The following is an 18,799-nucleotide window of genomic DNA, read 5'->3' on the forward strand; positions in this document are numbered from 1 at the left end:
ATGGTATAGCTATACAAGGATCTTTTAATATATATACGATACGATGTGAAGAAAAAACATGTAATGAAACAACGTATGGTAAAACGTATGTTTGAGTATTGTTTACAATGAAGCCTCAATAAATTTTCTGTGTCTACTTTGAATGTCATATCAGAACTAAGGAGGCGTAGCCTTTTGGGAGCGCACACTTATGATTGGCCAACTGTCATGTGAACTGACCTCTTCTAAGAGCTTAGATTTTAAGCGCTATATAAAAGCGGAATATTATTATTATGATTATTAAACCAAAGTCTTTATTTGACGTTTCTTGAATACAAGTTTGTTATCTAGACTATGCCCCAATTCTTTTTATATGAGTTTCGTATAAAATCCCTTTAGTATGAACAAGGTACTTGGACCTTCTAAGTAGATGCAGCTAAAGCAAGGGGGAGAGGATATAGTAAATGTGTCTTTATACAATGTTGTTATCTAGTCTGTGTGCCCCTATTCACTATACAATGATTCTTTGTACAACAACGTTTCTTTTTATATGAGTTTCGTACAAAATCACTTCAGTCTGAACAAGGTAGTTGGACCTTCTAAGTAGATGCAGCCATATAGACCCGGTATAAATGCAGCTAACCAAGAGGGGAGGGGATATGGTAATCACATATCCAATTATGATCAGCTGCCCGAGCTTGGCCTGGCCTGGTTGCCAGCACTTTCCCTTCGCAAGGCAGGCAGGCAGGCGAGTCACTGGTACATCCATAGGAAGTGCCCGCTGCTGGTAGCCAGGCGCTATAAAAGCCGCTGGAAGTCGTCGGGATGCTGACAGTCCAGTGCAAGAGCTCGCAGAGAGAGGTGGCGTGCATGAGGGTAGTAGGACAGAGAGGGGGTTTATGATAAGGAGAAGGAGAAGCCTTAATTGGTGGAGTGTGGCATGGCTAGGAGGCCTCTTTCTCAATGCTGATTGAAAGGGATGCATGCATGCTCACATGCTCTCTAGATCGTCTCTGACATTGGACTTTAAAAGGAACCAAGTGCGCTCTCGGATTGTTGTCATATTTTCAAAGCGTAGGATATCCAGTGCTATTTCATAAAGGAATTTTATTTTGATACTTGAAGCGTTTAAGTGGTGCTCTTGGTCTGTCTATCTTGTGATGGATCTTCAGTGACATACATGTGCAAGTGATATATCTTGGATTTAATAACAAGGAAATGTATTCATGTGCAGCTGTTCGGCTAGTCTTCTAATTTCAAGGTATGGCAAAATGAAATTGTGACTGATTTTTCATAGTCAAAATCAAATGATAAGATATTATGAAAACGATTCCTCTTTTTTGTTTTGGCACTTTTTTTTGCTTAGACTTAGAGCCAATGTGTATTAACTTATTGGTAGCCCTTTCCAAAGTGCTCATCACAAAATTACTAAAGAATAAAAGGATTTATATTGAATATATATATCCACAAATGTATTTATAGATTTGACTTAAAGCTGAAAGTAGGCCATATGTGTGACATGGTATCATATATTCAATATTTTTTATATTTTTATTTTATTATGTATTTTTAAAAATATTTTGAACACTTAATTGTTCTAATGAGGAAAACTGCTATTGTTTATTGAGCACAATCTCCTAAGAGATATAACCTATAGATTTGATTTAAATTTTACTTTTTTATCAAGTCATCTTTTGAGGCACTGTACCATTAATATCAGTTATCGAGTACAAATGATGTGTTTTGGAAATAATAATTTACAACTAAAATACAAGTTAAGATATTTCAAAGCAACAAAGATAAACAAAACTAAATTACTAATAGTTCATTAATGATTTACATAGAGGGCAGTGAAAATCAACAGTGTGTGGAAACCCAATGCAATTTTTAATAAGAAAAGAAGGATAATAGAATGAAAAAGATTATAATATATCCAAAAAGGTGGATAATATTTAAATAAGGATTATAATGATAATATGAAAAGAAGGATATGAAACCATCCCGTTTAAGTAAATAACCTTTGTACACATACTGTATCCAAAGTATGCATTGTGTGATTCAGTGTCTGTACTATTTTGTGTTGTCCGTTGATACAATATGCATGCAGTATACTACCAGGGTTCAGTATGTAGTGTATCGTATACCTTGATAGATGCTATAGAACTATATACATTTAGGTAATGGCTATTTTTGTATCACTTGTTCTGGGGGTTGGGGGGGGGGGGGGGTGTCATTCTTTGAGACCCAAAAGGGCACAAACTATTTATCAAACATAAAGATAATTCTGTAATTTTTTGAATGACATTATCATTCAAGAACTTTACAGTATATATACTGGTGATGTCAATTGCATATTATGATTAGTGTAGTAAGCACTGTACTGTTGTTGATCATCAGTAAATAATGATCAAGTCTGACAATTTTCAATTTTAATGTCAATTTCAAATTTTCAATATTTATATTCTGATATGCCTTGTATCAATCACTAGGACATTGCATTGCAGTGTTTATTATTTGAATGCTAGTATAGATTGTGTTTGAGATTTTTTTTTATATTGATAATATTATGTCAGCATACATTGATATTAAAATATTTCAAACAAAATGTTGGCAGAAGGGATCATTTGATATTGACCTGCAAATGTATAACATCATAATCTTCAAAATCTTTATCCATTTATAAATGTGAAAGATTCATCAATATTTGTAGAGGGATAAGCGATGAGTACCAGTTTTCCAATGTTGTTCTTGAAAGAATCCTAAGACTCTTCACTCCAAAAATAATATGAGATCAGGATGATATCGTCTTTATCCTACCCCACATGAATTTGAATTTAGACTAGTACCCTAGCGAGTAGCAAATCCGCTTACTTTCCCCCTAATTCTATGTGCTATATATAGCATTCCAACCGACAGTCGTGATCTAGCACTTTTCCTGGATAATGTGTATAGTTTGTGACACCTAGGAAAGGGTATTTCTGAGTCCCAGGTCCTCAAGATTAAACCAAAGGGATACATGTGTTGAGTGAACCCGTCTGCTTTATGTTGAAGAGGTAGACCTTTACTATCTTAAATATTTTCAAGAAAATATATCAAATTTGTTATCAGTAGTATATTTTCAGCAAGAGTAATTAGACTTAGTTATGAATGATCCTAAAATAGCATAATTGTTGTTGAGGGTTTTAGGTGTGATAGTTTGATGGTTGGTTTCTTTGACACGTCTGCTAGAAATGAAGCATGTGTATGCTTTTAAAGAAGCAACCAGGGGACTGACAGCTTTAATGTCCTCTCTGAGGGACTTGGTAATGATGATTAATGCCTTGTAAAAAGGGAACCAGCAAATCGACTTTGTTTTGAACCCGGGACCCCCTGGTTACGAGACCATTTCTCTACCACTGAGCCACTGTGCCTCCTCAAATTAAGTGATTTAGGGATACCATGCATCGGTTGACATTATCAAATTAGATCAAATCAGACATTCAAATGTTTTAAGTTACAACCTCAATTACACAGGACTGAATCCAATATTAATAGAACTTCAGTTACGTAGGCTTACACAAGTGTAAAAGCACATGGAGTTTGTCTAGTCTGCAGGCAAAGACCCTGTCATTCTTGCGTTAAAAAAGTGTATGAAATAAGAGTCTATGCAGACTGCACAGTCTAGTGCACCCCATAGGCTCTACAGTACACTTTAGCTGTACTTGACACAGCTAGAGAATGACTGAGCTAGACTTTGCTTTAAGAAGTACTTTATGGAATCATGTGTCATGTAGCTGTTAACTTGGAGTCTGTATTTTCAGACTAGTTATATTCTTGTTGTAAACATTGACAAGTTGTATTGGGAGAGAAATATTTTACCCAATGGTCCTCAACTGTCTAGCTGGCTAGCTGCCCATTACACGCTGGGCTGATCTTCTAGCTGGTTCAACATCAAATACAACCATTAATGTAGCAAATGCTCTGGGGATGTCATAAAACTATTGTGGTGGATTTCCTTGTAACACGTTGTCATTTATGTTAGTCACTCAGACACATTCAGCCTGAGTCATTTTCATGTCGGGTTGTGCTCCATGGTAGTTTTTGTCAGTATTGATGCCCTTGGGGATTCGTCAAATGTGCCTTTAGCTCTTGTCCATTGTTTATACCCCAGTCAAAGTGATGAACAGAATCCAGTCAGACAACAGACTGAACAATTTACATTCATTGCCAAGACCCCTTTCTCACTTACTTTGCTGGACTTTGGACTTTGCAGATCTAAGCTAGACAGATCCGCTAGACCACTCCAGAGGTACGGTTCGTGTGGTTTCACACTCATCACATTTTTCACCCTGATGAGACATGTGATGCCATAGCAACAGAAAGCGAACCGGTCCAGAAGATCGACCACATCACGCAGTGGTCTTCTGGATCAGACCACAGGTACGCTTCCTGGCACGGTTGTGCTTTCACACTTACCTTGAGACTGCTGTCACATGGACTGGTCTAGCGTAAACCGGTCCAGGAAGTGAGTGAGAAAGGAGTCTAAGGGTAGTTCAGTTCAGAGTCATTTTTGGCCCGGAGTCAGGAGGGTGGTGTGACAGAGGTATTGGGTATCTTAATACCAGTTCTAGTTTTAATTCACACTTCTGCTCCTTGTTTGAAATATGGATGTAAGTGAACATGAAATGAGGAAAATGATTTTGGGCTTAAAGGGACAGATCATTCGTCCTAGTTATAGCTAAATACCTTGAGCTCACAGGGTGTTACTGCAACATACCAATGAATAAGAGAGGAACCTATGCAAAAAAGAGAAAGTTAATATGGAACCCTACATCTATTTTGGATACATGTTATGAAAGAGTATTTTAGAATGTTGATTTGATGTGTATGAATTGACAAGTTTTTCATTCTGGCAGCACATGTTTTAACACTTTTCTTTTGCTATTTGCTGCTTGCTTTGGTACAGGTCCGCAAGTAAAAGGGACGCGTCATGACACGGAAGTGAACCAAGCTAGCTTCTCAAGTCCCAGGGTTCCCCCTCCATACCTCACCTCACCTTAACCTGACCAGCACATGTTTTAACACTTTTCTTTTGCTATATTTCTGTTTGCTTTGATACAGGTTTGCAAGTAAAAGGGACACTTCATGACACGGAAGTAAACCAAGCTAGCTTCTCAAGTCCCAGGGTTCCCCCTCCACACCTCACCCTGCCTGACCTCATGCCTCCTACCAGGATGAACACGGAGGTCAGCACCATCTACCAGCCCCAGCTACAGGAAGAGCTTGCCTCGGCCACGGCCATCAACACCCCCATCCCCGTTATCGATCCCACCGCTGCCACCAGTCATGGCTCGCACAGGAGACGATCGCCACCCAACCCACAGAGCAGGGGGTTCCAGATCCGCCATGGGGCCTTCAAGCTCAACCAACTCCGGCTTCCGCCGTCGGCGTCGCGCTTCGTCATCATGCAGGTCATCTTGAGCTGTATATGTGCCGTGCTTGGGATCCTCGCGGTGGCCTTCCACTGCTGGATGGCCTACATGTGTATTCCTGTTATCGTAGGAGCATTGGTAAGTTGTCTGTCGCCTTGCCACACATAGCATTGATCCTGCTTTGTTGCCCAAAGACCTTTGATACCCCTTCCCCCAAACCTACCTGAAATGTTTTGAAAGTTTTTTCTTCACATCTGAATTCTTGTTTTGTTGTAAATGCTGTGGCCTCTAAACTAGCCATAAAGAGCATCAATTGGTAAGTTGTCTGTAGCCTTGTCACACGTAGCAGTGATCCTGCTTTGTTGCTCAAAGATATTTGTTACCCCTTCCCCCAAACCTACGTGAAATGTTTTGTAAGTTTTTTTTTCTTCACATATGAAGTCTTGTTTTGTTGTAAGGCTGTGGGCTATAAACTACCCATAATGATAAACATGTACTGTCTGTTCTCTTTATTTCTGAAACAACCAGGAAAGTATGTAACCAGCATTTATAATGTCAAAATACATGCAAAAGCTGCGGAAGATTGTAGATTTGTGAAAGGGTACTCAGAACTATGAGATTTCAAGTTTAAATATAGTGTCCATATAGCACAGATCTTCTTTTACCAATTGCATTATCATCCCGGGACAGCTTCTAGGAGCTGTTCAAAGGGATTACCATTTCAAGGTTCGCGACTTGTATGTACACCCCTTCAGTAGAGGCTACAGGAAGGGACCTAGAACCAGGAGGTTTAACATTTCTCCAGGGTTGCAGGGAGCTTGTATCTAACACCTTCTGTAATCATTTAGCTAAACACTTGTTAAAGGTACTATGTCCCATTTGCAGGCCAAAAAAATGAAAAAGTTAAATTCCAAGTGCATTTGAAAGATAATACTAATTTAGAACTTCCCTTAAAAAGGTGGGGCTTGAAAATGTCTTCAAGTGGGAAAATAATGACTATTAGTTGTCAAATCGACTTTAGGGCTATAGAGTCCAAAAGTAATAGTTTTGATTTTCAGACAATTGTACCGAATGGTCATACGTTTTATGCTGCGCAAAGATTCAATCAGTTTAATCTTGGCCATCACAAGAAGTGGGTTATTGATGTAGACAAATGCTCATGTACCCTTTACAACGCTTTTCATGTATGTTATTACCAAAGAAGAAAAAAAAGCCAGTCAGTCACTCAATAGTGTCTGACAGTGAAGTCTAGCAAGTAAACGGGTTTCCTTGCATAATTTGCATATAAGGTTTAAATTTCACAGATAGGACATACATGACATATTCATAATTCCTGCAAAGTTCTACAACATTTGAGGTTGGCTGCAAAAGGGACATAGTACCTTTAAATTAGTCAATTGACTCGATTACATTCTTTTATTTTCTACAGGAACTCTTTGTTGGAATTATGGGATATACAGCAATAAAGAGACCACACAAGAGACTCTTGGTAAGAAAATGTCAACAGTATTTTGTAGGATAAATCTTTTTTTTTTCTTTCTTGATTTTGAAGTCCTTGATATGTTAGAAATAATACCTTCTCTCTACAGAAAATTTACTGGTAAGTTAAATATTGAAATAGAAATGAATACGCAATCGTAGTAAAGCAATATTCTGTTATTTAAAGGAGCTACACAAAGAAAATTCACTAACAACTCATAATTAGAACAAATTACATATGGATGGAAAGATTTTCTCTTGAAAAACACGAACAATTTGCTGAGAAATCATATAGATATCATGGAAAGGCGTAAAAAGCAATTTTTCAAGACCCTCCTTAGACCCCCGAACGCCCCTAAACGTAAGTCAAACACACAAGCGTAGCGAGCTCTGAATTGTGACGTCACACACTGCACGAACAGCTCAGTGCTGTGTAGCAGTATGCAGCTAGCCAGCCGTGTCCCATATGTGACGTCACAAATATTGACGCTCTACAAAGGACCGCTAAAGGCAGAAAAGCTGGATCTCAAAACTAACATTTTTTAGAGTTGATTACTGTGGGCCCCAAACATATTTTGAAGAGAAGAATTGTTGTATTTGGTTTTGCATCAATTCAAAACACTTTTGATTCTTTGTGTGGCTACTTTAATGATAGACTGAACATCCAAGAGCAGATTTCTCATTGAGGGATTAGCTCATGTAAAATGTTAAGGAATGACAGGTTTCCATTCTTTAAAGCCCCACCGCACTACTTTGGCCAGGAGGGATCAGACCTCCCTGCATGTTCACTGACAGGTGGTTATCTCATCAAATAAGCTCTCAATTAACATAAGAAAAAGAGGATCATGGGGGACCAATGGTCACCGATTAGGCATTGTTTGCTTTATAGAGGGCGCAAGTAGCTGTAAGTAGTGCAGTAGGGCTTTAAAAAAATTCTAAGTTACTGCTGTGGTAATAATCAAATAAGAGAATGTAAGCCCAGTTTTATAACAAATCATGATGCTGTATTCTAGGAAATAACTGAATGTAGCAGAAATTGTATATGATCATCATGCTAAATTCCCCGCAAGATTGTCAATAGTCGTGGAACCATCTGCCCCAATGTATATGAAGGCAGATCCTGACCTATCGAAAATGAGGCAGGAAGCATGGGGCAGGACAGAAATTTTAGAAAATCACAAAAGTTCCTCATCCTCCTGGCTTAATACCATCTAAATCATATCACTTATCAGAGTTGTAATTGTTCTTTTATTCTTAAAACAAGATGTACATTGTTTTTTTAATAAATTTTATGCTTCCTGGGAAAAATCATTGAAACATTTTTGTGGCATATACCCAGTAAATATGATCGATTAATCGATCTGTAATTAAAAAACAAGTCAGAAGAAGAAAAAAAGATGTACATTGTTGATTGTCTCTTTGGCCCTGTATCGTCCTTGCATTTGGTTGGACAATTGTCTTCTTACATGTAAACCCCAATGAAACTCTGATATTATGTCATACTGACTTTCTTCTTCTCTTTCGTTTCTAGATCAAGACGTACTTTGCTGGTTGCCTCTTCGGTTCCCTAGCTGGTTTGGCCCTGGTTATCTTCAGTATCATCGGAGCCACATCAGAACAGCAATACGAGTGCATACTGCTGCCCAACGTTATCGCTCGCTGCAATGTTGTCAGGGTAAGACCGTCCTACATCTGCTGCAGTCTTATTTCTTGAAAGATTAGGGGGCTAAGTCTTGGTTGCTATTAGATTGTAGATGAGGTTTAGTGTTTGGTTTTCGGTTAGTTTTAAAGCCACACTGTCCTACTGGTAGCTACTTGCTCCCTCTAAGTAGAAAACAATGCCTAATCGGTGACCATTGGTCCCCCATGATCCTCTTTTTCTTAAGTTAATTGAGAGCTGAATGGATGAGATAAGCACCTTTCTAGTGACATTGCAGGGCGGTCTAATCCCTCCTATAAACGAGTACAGATAAACTTTAAGGTCAGGTTTTCACGTACTTGTTAGGGAAAAAAGATGAATGGTATCTCCACTGTAACACCTTGTGGTGACTAGTGAACAACGCTTAAAAATTGTTGAATAATTACAATTTTATATAGATATCGGAGAGAATTAGGGGTTATTGCACAAGTTGTTTGGGGCTGTTATCACGGTTTTATGCTGGCGCCACAGCTTGGGAAGGTGTCAGAGGACTATGGAACTGGAGGGGTCTACGTACGGGTACATGTATTTTATGGGCAAAATTATTGTATTGTGTACACGGTTACTTGTCCTAAAAAAGTTCTGTTTACAGTTTTAACAAAATTGGGCTTTCAAGACGTAAATTCAGAGACTCTTCTTCCTACCAGGAATCCATTCACTGCCCCTGGGTCAAGAGAGACAGTTACAATTAAATGCACCATTTTGAGGAATACCTGGCTGGTAAGCATGTGGCCAGGCTTGAAAATGTCCTCTTTTTTATGGAAAATCATGAGGGAAAGCCATGCTATCCTAGTTGATTTAACGTTAAACCTTCTCTTTTTAAACTTTTTATTTGCAGGGTGCCCGATTTACGATAGAACTGACGACTGTCGTCATCGGTACTGGGGTTATTGTGGTCACCCAGGTCATGTTTATGTTCATGTGCTATGGGTGCTGTGCCAGGAGTCAGAACGAGGACCAAAGGGGCAGGTCTAGGGTAAGTCCAGGTCCTTTTCTAGATGATATGCTATGGGTCCTGGACTCTGTCCTGTGTTAGGACCAGAATAAGGGTCTGAGATTCAGGTCCAGCGTAAGTCAAGGGGAGTGTTTCACAAAGACTAAGATCGACTTTAAGTTGGACTTAACTATGGAAGGCAGTTCATGCCACTGTTTGCTCTTACCATTACACGCATTGGTCTCTGAATGGACATATAAATCGTGGTCACAAATCTACAGAATTTACCTTATTTGATAGTTCATTATTGAAGGAAAAATTATTATCTAAAGATCATAATTGAGAGACCAATAGTGAGAGCAACCAGTGGCATGATTGGCCTCCAATAGTTAAATCCAATTTATAGTCAGTCTTAGCCTTATGAAACACCCCCCTGGTCATTTTCTAGATGATGTGTTATAGGTCCTGTACTCTGTCCTGTTCTAGGACCAGAATAAGGGTCTGAGATGCAGGTCTAGGGTAAGGCTAGGTCCTATGGGTGCTGTGCTACATTTAGGACCCCAACTGAGACCAAAAGGACAGGTATAGCGTAATTCCAAATCAAGTTCTAGATTAGGTGTTATGGGTCTTGTGCTTGATCCTAGAAGTAACTTTGTGTTCTTGCGATTCCCCTGAATGGGGAGTTGAAGGAACTAAACAAAAGAAATATAGAGCTTAATAACCCTTTACCTGCTTTGATCGACAAATGGACAAATAGTGAACAGCCACTATCAAATGTTGTCACAATTACAGTGTACGAATGCACTTTAACATTGAACATTTGGGAATAAATTTCAGTTTTTTTGCGAATTTAGGTTCAAGTATTGCCATCTAAACTATGAAGGCAATATCTAAAAAACATTGAACGGATATTTTGCGTCCAAAACCCTTGGACCACAACTTTACCACTACCGGCCTATAGCTTTAAGATGGCAATCTCCTGCATCTTTCAGTTTTGAACTGCTTTGTCAAATATGGGATTTTCGTTGTTGAAAGGTATACCGGTAATCATTTCATTGATTTATATTATGATATGATTACCGTATATTTGTTTTTGACTTTTATTAATAATATATATGTACCTATATTTTACTTTATATTATGTTGAAAAATGCAGGAGTAAAATCAAACTGCTGCGAGAATCAAGAGTTTTATTAATCCATGACAAGTAAGGAGTTGATTAACACGCCTTGAAAATCTATGAAGTAAGGAAAATATCACTTTGGTTCAAGATCTTCATTGAGTTGTCCCAGTAGATCATGGTATTTTCTTTGCATCGCTACTTCCTGAAGATTATTGCCACTATATCAACTAAACTAGAGAAGATGTATACTGTATACTGTACAGGTGTTGTGGTCTAGCGGATAAGTCGTTGGACCGTGGATCACAGGGTCCGCAGTTCGAGTCCCGCCACGGCACTGATGTCCTTTGGCAAGATATTAATCATTAAACATTTGCCACTCTCCACCCAAGTGTTAAATGGGTACCGGTAGGAAGGAATTCCTTGAATGCTGTGAGCGCCCAAATCAGCTGCCTAGCAGAGCCAGGGTAATAGTTGAAGCGCCTTGAGCACCATGAATTGTGGATATGTGCCCGATATAAACATCCAATATTATTATTTTAACTGAATTTATTTTTCTTTCTTTATAGGCAACAAACGCCAACCAATCAGAGGAAGTCCCTGCTAATCTGGAGCTACCGTCCTACGAGGAGCATCTCAATTACCCTGCCTCACCTTTTCACGAGGGGGCTTTCTTCATCAACTCGGTCTCAGGGGGATTTGAACCCCCGTCCTACACAAACATTGGTCTTATCAGTGGTAGGTACACGTAGAATATTAAGATATTAAAGCCCCACTGTACTACTTGTAGCTACTTGCTCCCTCTATATAGAAAACAATGCCTAATCGGTGACCATCGGTTCCCCATGATCCTCTTTTTCTTATGTTATTTGAGAGCTGAGTTGATGAGATGGTCACCTGTTAGTGACCACCCTGGGTGGGCTAATCCCTCCTAGCCAAACTACTACAGACGGCCTTTAATATTCAGTGTTATCATATTTAGTTTACATTATAGAATTGTCTAATATTACATTCTGCTGAAAGCAACAAAGGCATTTGTCAAAGTGAATGCATTTATCACTTTCTGGCTCTGAGCAGACGGTATTCAATATTATTGCTTACATGTTTCTCAGATTAACGATATGTTGAATTGTAATTATATCTTAGATCATTCTTTATCCTAATATGTTTATTATATCTCTATCCGATCTTTGCGTCAAGTTGTCTGTTGAAATCAGAATTGGGGTTGAGCGGGTCATAAATGAGACATTTTGTATAGTGTAGATAAAAATGGCAGTGGTCTTGAAAAGATTTCTTGCTTGCTTGGTTGTTAAATCTTTATGTACACCAAAGATGCCTCAAAAATATACATGTACTTGGATTTATGTTTCTAAAACTTTCTTACTCTTACTTTGTTTGCTTTCTAGATGAGATGCCTGGTGGTGGTATCACCCCCCTCGCTGCAGCTCTAGGACCCGGTGGTCTGCCCTTAGAGCCCCCACCGCCTTACACCCTGTTTGCTCCTAGTCTCCAATCAACACCGGTGGTTGGGAGAAGCTTCACAGGAAGCTCTGCAAATACTACCCCATCAGCGGGACCCGGGGCTGCATCTCCAGTGCAGAACACCGGAGTCACCGGTAGCGGTGTCTCGGGAAATCGAAGTCCAGTGCCAAACCAGGAATCTGAACTTGGAGAGGTGACAGGAGACGGCGGGAGCCGCGAAAGTAGACGGGGGGATCGGCGTAGTATTGCTCCAGGGGTGTACCAACACCAGACAGGACTTAGGGACCGAACGATCCACCAGTCGCTGAGGCTTAGCTCGGACCAGAGCGCGGAGTGGAGCTCTCGTTCCGCGCATCAGCGACAGATTGTTGAGCAACGATCGAGGCAGTCAGAATCAACGACAAACACGGAGGACGATCCAAACAGTTTGCCTCCGGAGCTGTACCGCGATCAGATCAGGAGAAGCGGGCATAGGTATAGCCTTTCTGATCCCACTCTCTTGAGCAGGAACGCTCGGAATCGCCAGAGGCCAAGACCTCCTCCTCCAGATACGGAAGCTCAGTACCAAAGGCAGGACAGCTCTACAGACTTTGCAATAAATGTAGATGATGGTTATAGAGACGAGACGGAAGAAGTTGTTACGTATCAGAGAGAGACCGAGGTTTATAGAAATCCTTCGCCAACCGATCATACACAAGATTCCCCGAGCAGGAGACGAATGCTCCCACCGCCGTATGAAGGCAGGCATAATGTTGTTAGAACTCATTCGAGCACAGCAGCCAGAACAAGTGATGTTGTATACCCTGCAAGGAATGTTGAGAGTTCTCGCGAAGGAACTTCGAGAGTGGAGGAGACTCCCATTAGGAGTGAACCAATTCATTTACAAAGTAGGGTTGATGTTCAGGCAGATATTCACGAAGCAAGAACTTTGCCTAGTAACTGGAGACCTGAGTTGGCTGAGGATTCAATCTACGAATCCATCCCTTCTCTACAGTCTTCACCGTCGCGAGAAGAGCGGAACAGTTCGCCTGAGAGACGGAGGCAGTTTGAAAGCGATGCATCAAGGCATAGTACTAACGCAGCTGAGGGCAGGAATCATGTGGATGATTATAGTGACACAGTGTATAGCTTGGATTTGAATGAACAAGAACGGAGAGGACATTCGAGAGAGGTGCAGGAGAGGGCTGGTAGGGGTAGGGCTGGAAGCAGGAGTTGGGACGAGAGTGCGAGCCAAGAACAAGGGCTCCCAGATGTTGTAGGGTATGGGGATACTTCCAGAGAACAGTCAACGCAGGAAGGTGGTGAGGGTGTCGAACTGGAGAGGGCAGGTAGAACTCATGAGGGTAGACAGCCCCCACCGTATGGGGTCAGGAGGGTACCTGCATACGCCCCTCCTCCGTATAAGACGAGGAATAGATCTCTTCCGAACTATGCAAGGAGACCGAACCTGACATCGCCTCCACTGCCTTACCAGGGTAACCAACGGTCACCTCAGAGGAATATCAATAGAGAGGAGCCTGACAGGACTGGGTCTGGCCAGAGGAACCCTGAGGTTGGTGAACCTTCGGATAGGCCAATCCCAGGTTGCGCGGTCAGGGAGACAACAGAGCTTTCAGATAGACTAAGACATGAGGAAGCTCCCTCTGAAATTCGTGAGCAGAATAATCAAAGGGACGACAGAGGCTCAAGAGGGACAGGGGGTTTAGGGGAAAATGAGGGTTACGACAGGAGAGTAAACACATTCCGTGATCATCCTCAGCCAATAGTATCTCATTCCTTACCTAGACTATCATTATCATCATCACTTGCTATTTCTCCTCCATCTTCGACTTCATCCAGGAGACACCCCTCCCCGGTGTCTCCAAGCTATCCATCATCTTCACTATCATCTCCCAGACAGTACCCGACGTCACCGTCATCATCATCAGCATCGTCTGTGACGTTGACGTCTTCAAGGCCCTCCTCGGTCCCATCATCCATCTCCTCTCCTTCTAGATCTTCCAACGCTGTCTCTCCTAGGAGAGCTAGGGCAGACCTTCTGGCTCGCATCGCCGGACCGGCTTCACGCTCGCCCCCTCCCAACGCGCCCCCATCATCTTCCGCACCCTCACCTTACTCTAGGAGCTTTCAGGCAGATCGAGAAGCGAATCGAGATGCCCCGCAAAAGAACCAATACCCCAAACGTCCTCGACCCATTGCGCCCATCCGGTCCTCCCAATCATCCCTCGTTTCATCACAACCTCAGTATCTCGCAAACTCATCTCAGATCCCTCGACCCCCTTCCCACAACCAAGTCACCCCCTCTCCTCACTTTTCTACCGTCCCCCTCCATCCTCTATCGTTACCCGGAGCCACAACAACTCAGCCACGTTCCTTCCAGCAATCCTCAAGCAATTCTTCCAAGCCTGAGATGGTGTCGAGGAGTAGAACCGATGGGAAACCTGCTGCGGAGATCCATCCCTTCAGGACTGTCCGAAGCACTCCCGTGAAGGCTCAGAGGGCCTACGTAGCCACCAAGGCACTTGCCAATGCCCTCCAGAAAGGCCAATTGAACGACCTCTTAGAGGAATATGAAGAGACCATTATATGACTGAAATCTACCCCATCTTATAGAAATATTTGAAGGTGTGGTCAACCTATTTTTGTTTTTGAACTCTTTGTACTTGAATGGGTGAAAAAAGACTGAGCAATTTTATACCTATACTTTCTTAATTTTTATAAAAGCCTTGTAATTGTGGCATCAATCGATGATGTTTTGTGTAACAATTGTTGCGGATCATGTTATAATTAAAGTTTATATGTTGGTCGAACATTGTTAAAAGATTAAATCTGATCATTTATTCCCATCAATTTGGATGGAGTACTATTGGTATTTCATTGCTACATTATTTTCTTTTAACAAGTGGTCCTGAGTCTACTAAAAAAAAATCTATGGGCAAAAAGTCTGTTGAAATGATATCTTGAACCTTCCATTGTGTTGCCAATTTAAAGATTTAATCTTCAGTGGCATGTACATTTCCATGTAGCAGCGAAACTAAAATGGGCATGGGTCATGCGGATCATTTTCGATAGTTTTCTCTTCATCAATTTTATGATACTAGATCGAGAAGTTCATGAGGAAAAGATTTTTTTTTTTCTGTCCTTGATGAACATGAGCAAAAAGAGGGCTCTAACATTTATTTTGTTTAATTTCAAAACTCAAATGAAAATGGTGCTTATTGAGGATATTATAGAATATTAGAAATTTATATTTTTCTTTTTTTTTGCTCAAGTCAAGATCAGCTGACTTTAAAATATTTTGTTTCTTCCAGAAAGATAATTATGTAATCATCGTTATCGTGATTATAATGATTTTTAAAATAAATTACATATTGATCATACAATAAAAAATAATCAGTATTATATAGCTACTGTTTATGAATGACCATATGATATTTTAGTTCAGGAACTCATTGTGTTGTGTTCAGATTGCTCAGTTCTATATGATATTAAAAGATATTCCAAATTTAAATCATGATTATATTAATTTGAAAGAAAGCATACAGATCATATCATGATGATGACATGAGCGGATATTGAACTGTTATGGATGTGATGGGTTTAAAATTGTGTAATAGTATTGTCCAACAACTCATACATGTAATATTCCAAAGTGTTGTGTTCCAAAAGATATCATATAATCTTCCAAATCGCAAATCATGATTATGATAATTTTTCAAACAGAATATAAATCACAGAATTAGTATTAAAAATATTTGAAATTATCTCAAATGCAAGTCAACTCGATTCAACTCAATTCGTCAAGTTTCTAATGTTCTGTTTTGTTTTAAAATAGTGTTCTGAATTTACTGATGGCAACTGAAGACAAAAATGTTAAGAGTTTATAGAGTTTATTCGCCTTTTACTTGCCTATAATTTTATTAAATCCATCTCATTTGGGAGATGTTTGTTCACATTATAAGTGCATTTTGAAATTCAGTATATTTTCATTACTCAAAAGCAAGAGTAATTCATTATAATTTATACTTATTTCATTATAACTATTTCATTACAGTTTTTGTAAGCTTTATTATATTTCGACCGATACTCTTTAGAAACTATTTCAAACACAATGCAGTAACTCCTAATGATTTTGGTTAATGTTACTTCTTTTTTTGCTATAAGCGTTTGTGATATTAATCACAAATGAAAACCCCACGTTACTAATTCATAAACTTTTAGTAATGTCGATTTTCATCCTAAATTTTCACTTGAAGACAACGTGATGGAAGTATTCTGCCCAGGTGGAGAAAAGTGGGGATAGCAATGGAAAATTGAATTGTCTTTCTTATTACTTTAAATCTATTCTTATGTGAAATTGGTGTTGGTATTGGTAATACTCATGTTTAAAACTCGAGCTGCATGAAATCATGCACTATTTATGAATTCTTGGTAATTTCATGTTTATGTATGAATATTCTTTAAGAATTTACTGTTATATTATATCTAATCACAAAGGTATTCTGCATTCTTTGCGAGTATGTTATTTTTCATTATGTCACTGAAATTTCGCACAGCACTCGACAAACAAATAAATAATTAAAAACCAAGGTAAATGAATAAGTAAAAAGGAATCAATTAATTGATAATAAATAAATAAATTTCTCAGGGTAACGCGACTACCCTTTCTGTCATCTGTAGAGGTGTTGTGGTCGAGTGGATACGTCACCGGACTGTGGATCACAAGGTCCGCGGTTCAAGTCCCGCTGCAGCACTAATGTTCTTTGGCAAGACATTGATCTACATTTGGCACACTTGACCCAGGTGAGGTAAATGGGTTACTGGTAGGATTATTCCTTGAAATGCACTGTACGCTGATAACGGCTGTCGGAGCTAAAGCTAGGGTAATAATTTCCATAGCTCTTTGGAAGCGCATAGCGATGTTATTTTATAATGTATTATGTGCTATACAAGAACTGAATATTATTATTATCTCTTTGTATCATTGTGTTGGCAAAAAATTCTGAACTCATTTGAAATATATCCCTTACGTGCACATATATGCCAAATTAACATTATTATAATAGAAATCAGTACAACATTATAATATCTATGTATTGCTTTCTGTATGGTATATAGATTACTTACATCTTTGTTATTCACATAATGTTCTTGTTATGGTGTTGATGCAAAAGGGCCATTCTTATTCCGTTTTTCGCTTGTCTGTTATCATATTTAACTGAACATACATTGTTTTTGTATTGATGAACAAAATTATTGACAATGAGAACAAGACATTTTTATATAATAGATCAAAGACAAATTTCATTAATGATTTGTATAAATGCAAACTATTTTTCAGGTTGTTATCATTCCGTGTTAATTTTGTCTACCTTAGTTTAAGCACAAAGTGGATTTGATTTTTGAGGTGTGATGAAATTGAATGTGAATGGAAGAATGCAGGAAAGGAGGAGTAGGAGGTGGAATATGAGGGAGAGTAATAGAAGAAACAAAATAGAATGTGAAACAAAGGTTGAGATTTGATTGATTCACTGCTGGGAGAGAGAGAAAGAGAGAGAGAGAGAGAGGGAGAAGGGGATATGGAGAGAGAAAAAAAAAACTGGTGTGTGTGTGTGTGTGTAGACAAGAGAGGGTAAGAAGAAGAAAAGAAGAAAATAAAGAGGGAGAGAGATAGAACGGGAGAATGTAGACAAGAAAAAGGGCAAGAGAGAGAAATAAGGAAGAAGAGAGCATGTTGTTGTTTGGTATTATCGGCGTTTCATTCTTTTTTAAAATATTTATGTGGGAGTAGTTGTGTTTATATAGTTGTGTATAAAGATCGAAACAAATTCTTTCCAAAAAGTATGGTTCAGACAGATCTATCAAACCCCGTCCCATAATCATTTCGATTGTGATTTGGCAAGTGAAGAGTTAGTCATAGAGAACTATATTTCATATCTCAATAATATTCCCTATACTTGCGGCTACCCGACGAAGATGGCGTTATCAACAAACTCGTACGCCCTGCCTTGATTTTTTTTCTCGCCGGGTGTAGATATTCGGGGATTATGTCGTCTCCGGCTCTCAGCAACTCTGCAAGTAAGAGGAGATCGCGGTGGTGGAGATCATTCAAAAAATTAAATCGGCCAGATTATGGACTAGAACCGATTTAGCCTCGGGTTGAAGTTCGTTAAACATATCGATTTTTTAAGGAAGACCCCCCCCCCCCCTGAGTTTAAGGCAAACAAAAGTATAGTAAATCATGAAAGCTAGAGCTTTTAAATTTGTCAATTATAGGGATTCGGGTGGTAATTATATAGGGATCTCCCATTATCGTTAGAACCTGTAGTGAATATGATTTGTGGCTGAAGCTCAGTCATACATTTGACGGCTTTAAAAATGATATTTGATTATGCCTACTCTCTAAATTTGAAAGTCTTATTTTTAAATCTTAAAGTCTTACTTTTAAATCTAACAGAGACTGATATTAGTGACGAACCCTTTGGGATTTAAAATAAGTCTAAGCTAAGACTTGAAATTTTAAGTCCCTGAAAAGGTTTAAAATTTAAGTCAATTGGATTTATATTTCAAGTCTTTTAATATTTATTTTAAACCTTTCTTGGATTCATTTCAAAAATAAATCTAAGCTAAGACTTAAAATTTTAAGTCCCTGAAAGATTTAAAGTTTAAGTCAATTGTATTTATATTTCAAGTCT

At 39.2% G+C, this 18,799-nt stretch overlaps 1 protein-coding gene across 1 annotated transcript; it reads left to right on the plus strand.

Moving 5' to 3' along the window:
• Positions 1-788: 788 nt before the first annotated feature.
• Positions 789-17,434, plus strand: LOC578269 (serine/arginine repetitive matrix protein 2). Its single transcript, XM_011667066.2, has 7 exons — positions 789-1,240; positions 5,080-5,528; positions 6,820-6,879; positions 8,401-8,544; positions 9,407-9,544; positions 11,192-11,360; positions 12,029-17,434. The coding sequence occupies exons 2-7, from the start codon at positions 5,178-5,180 to the stop codon at positions 14,692-14,694; spliced, it is 3,528 nt and encodes a 1,175-aa protein (XP_011665368.2). The 5' UTR covers positions 789-1,240; positions 5,080-5,177; the 3' UTR covers positions 14,695-17,434.
• The last annotated feature ends 1,365 nt before the right edge of the window (positions 17,435-18,799 follow it).

This window comes from Strongylocentrotus purpuratus, unplaced genomic scaffold (genome assembly GCF_000002235.5).
Source record: "Strongylocentrotus purpuratus isolate Spur 01 unplaced genomic scaffold, Spur_5.0 spur5_scaffold_21, whole genome shotgun sequence".
NCBI classification, from domain to species: domain Eukaryota; kingdom Metazoa; phylum Echinodermata; class Echinoidea; order Camarodonta; family Strongylocentrotidae; genus Strongylocentrotus; species Strongylocentrotus purpuratus.

Bases quoted from the DNA above. Each gene is read 5' to 3' on its own strand.
- LOC578269 (XM_011667066.2), top strand. From the start codon at position 5,178: ATGCCTCCTACCAGGATGAACACGGAGGTCAGCACCATCTACCAGCCC. The intron at 6,880-8,400 runs GTAAGAAAATGT...TTTCGTTTCTAG, and splicing joins GACCACACAAGAGACTCTTG to ATCAAGACGTACTTTGCTGG. The intron at 11,361-12,028 runs GTAGGTACACGT...TTTGCTTTCTAG, and splicing joins AAACATTGGTCTTATCAGTG to ATGAGATGCCTGGTGGTGGT.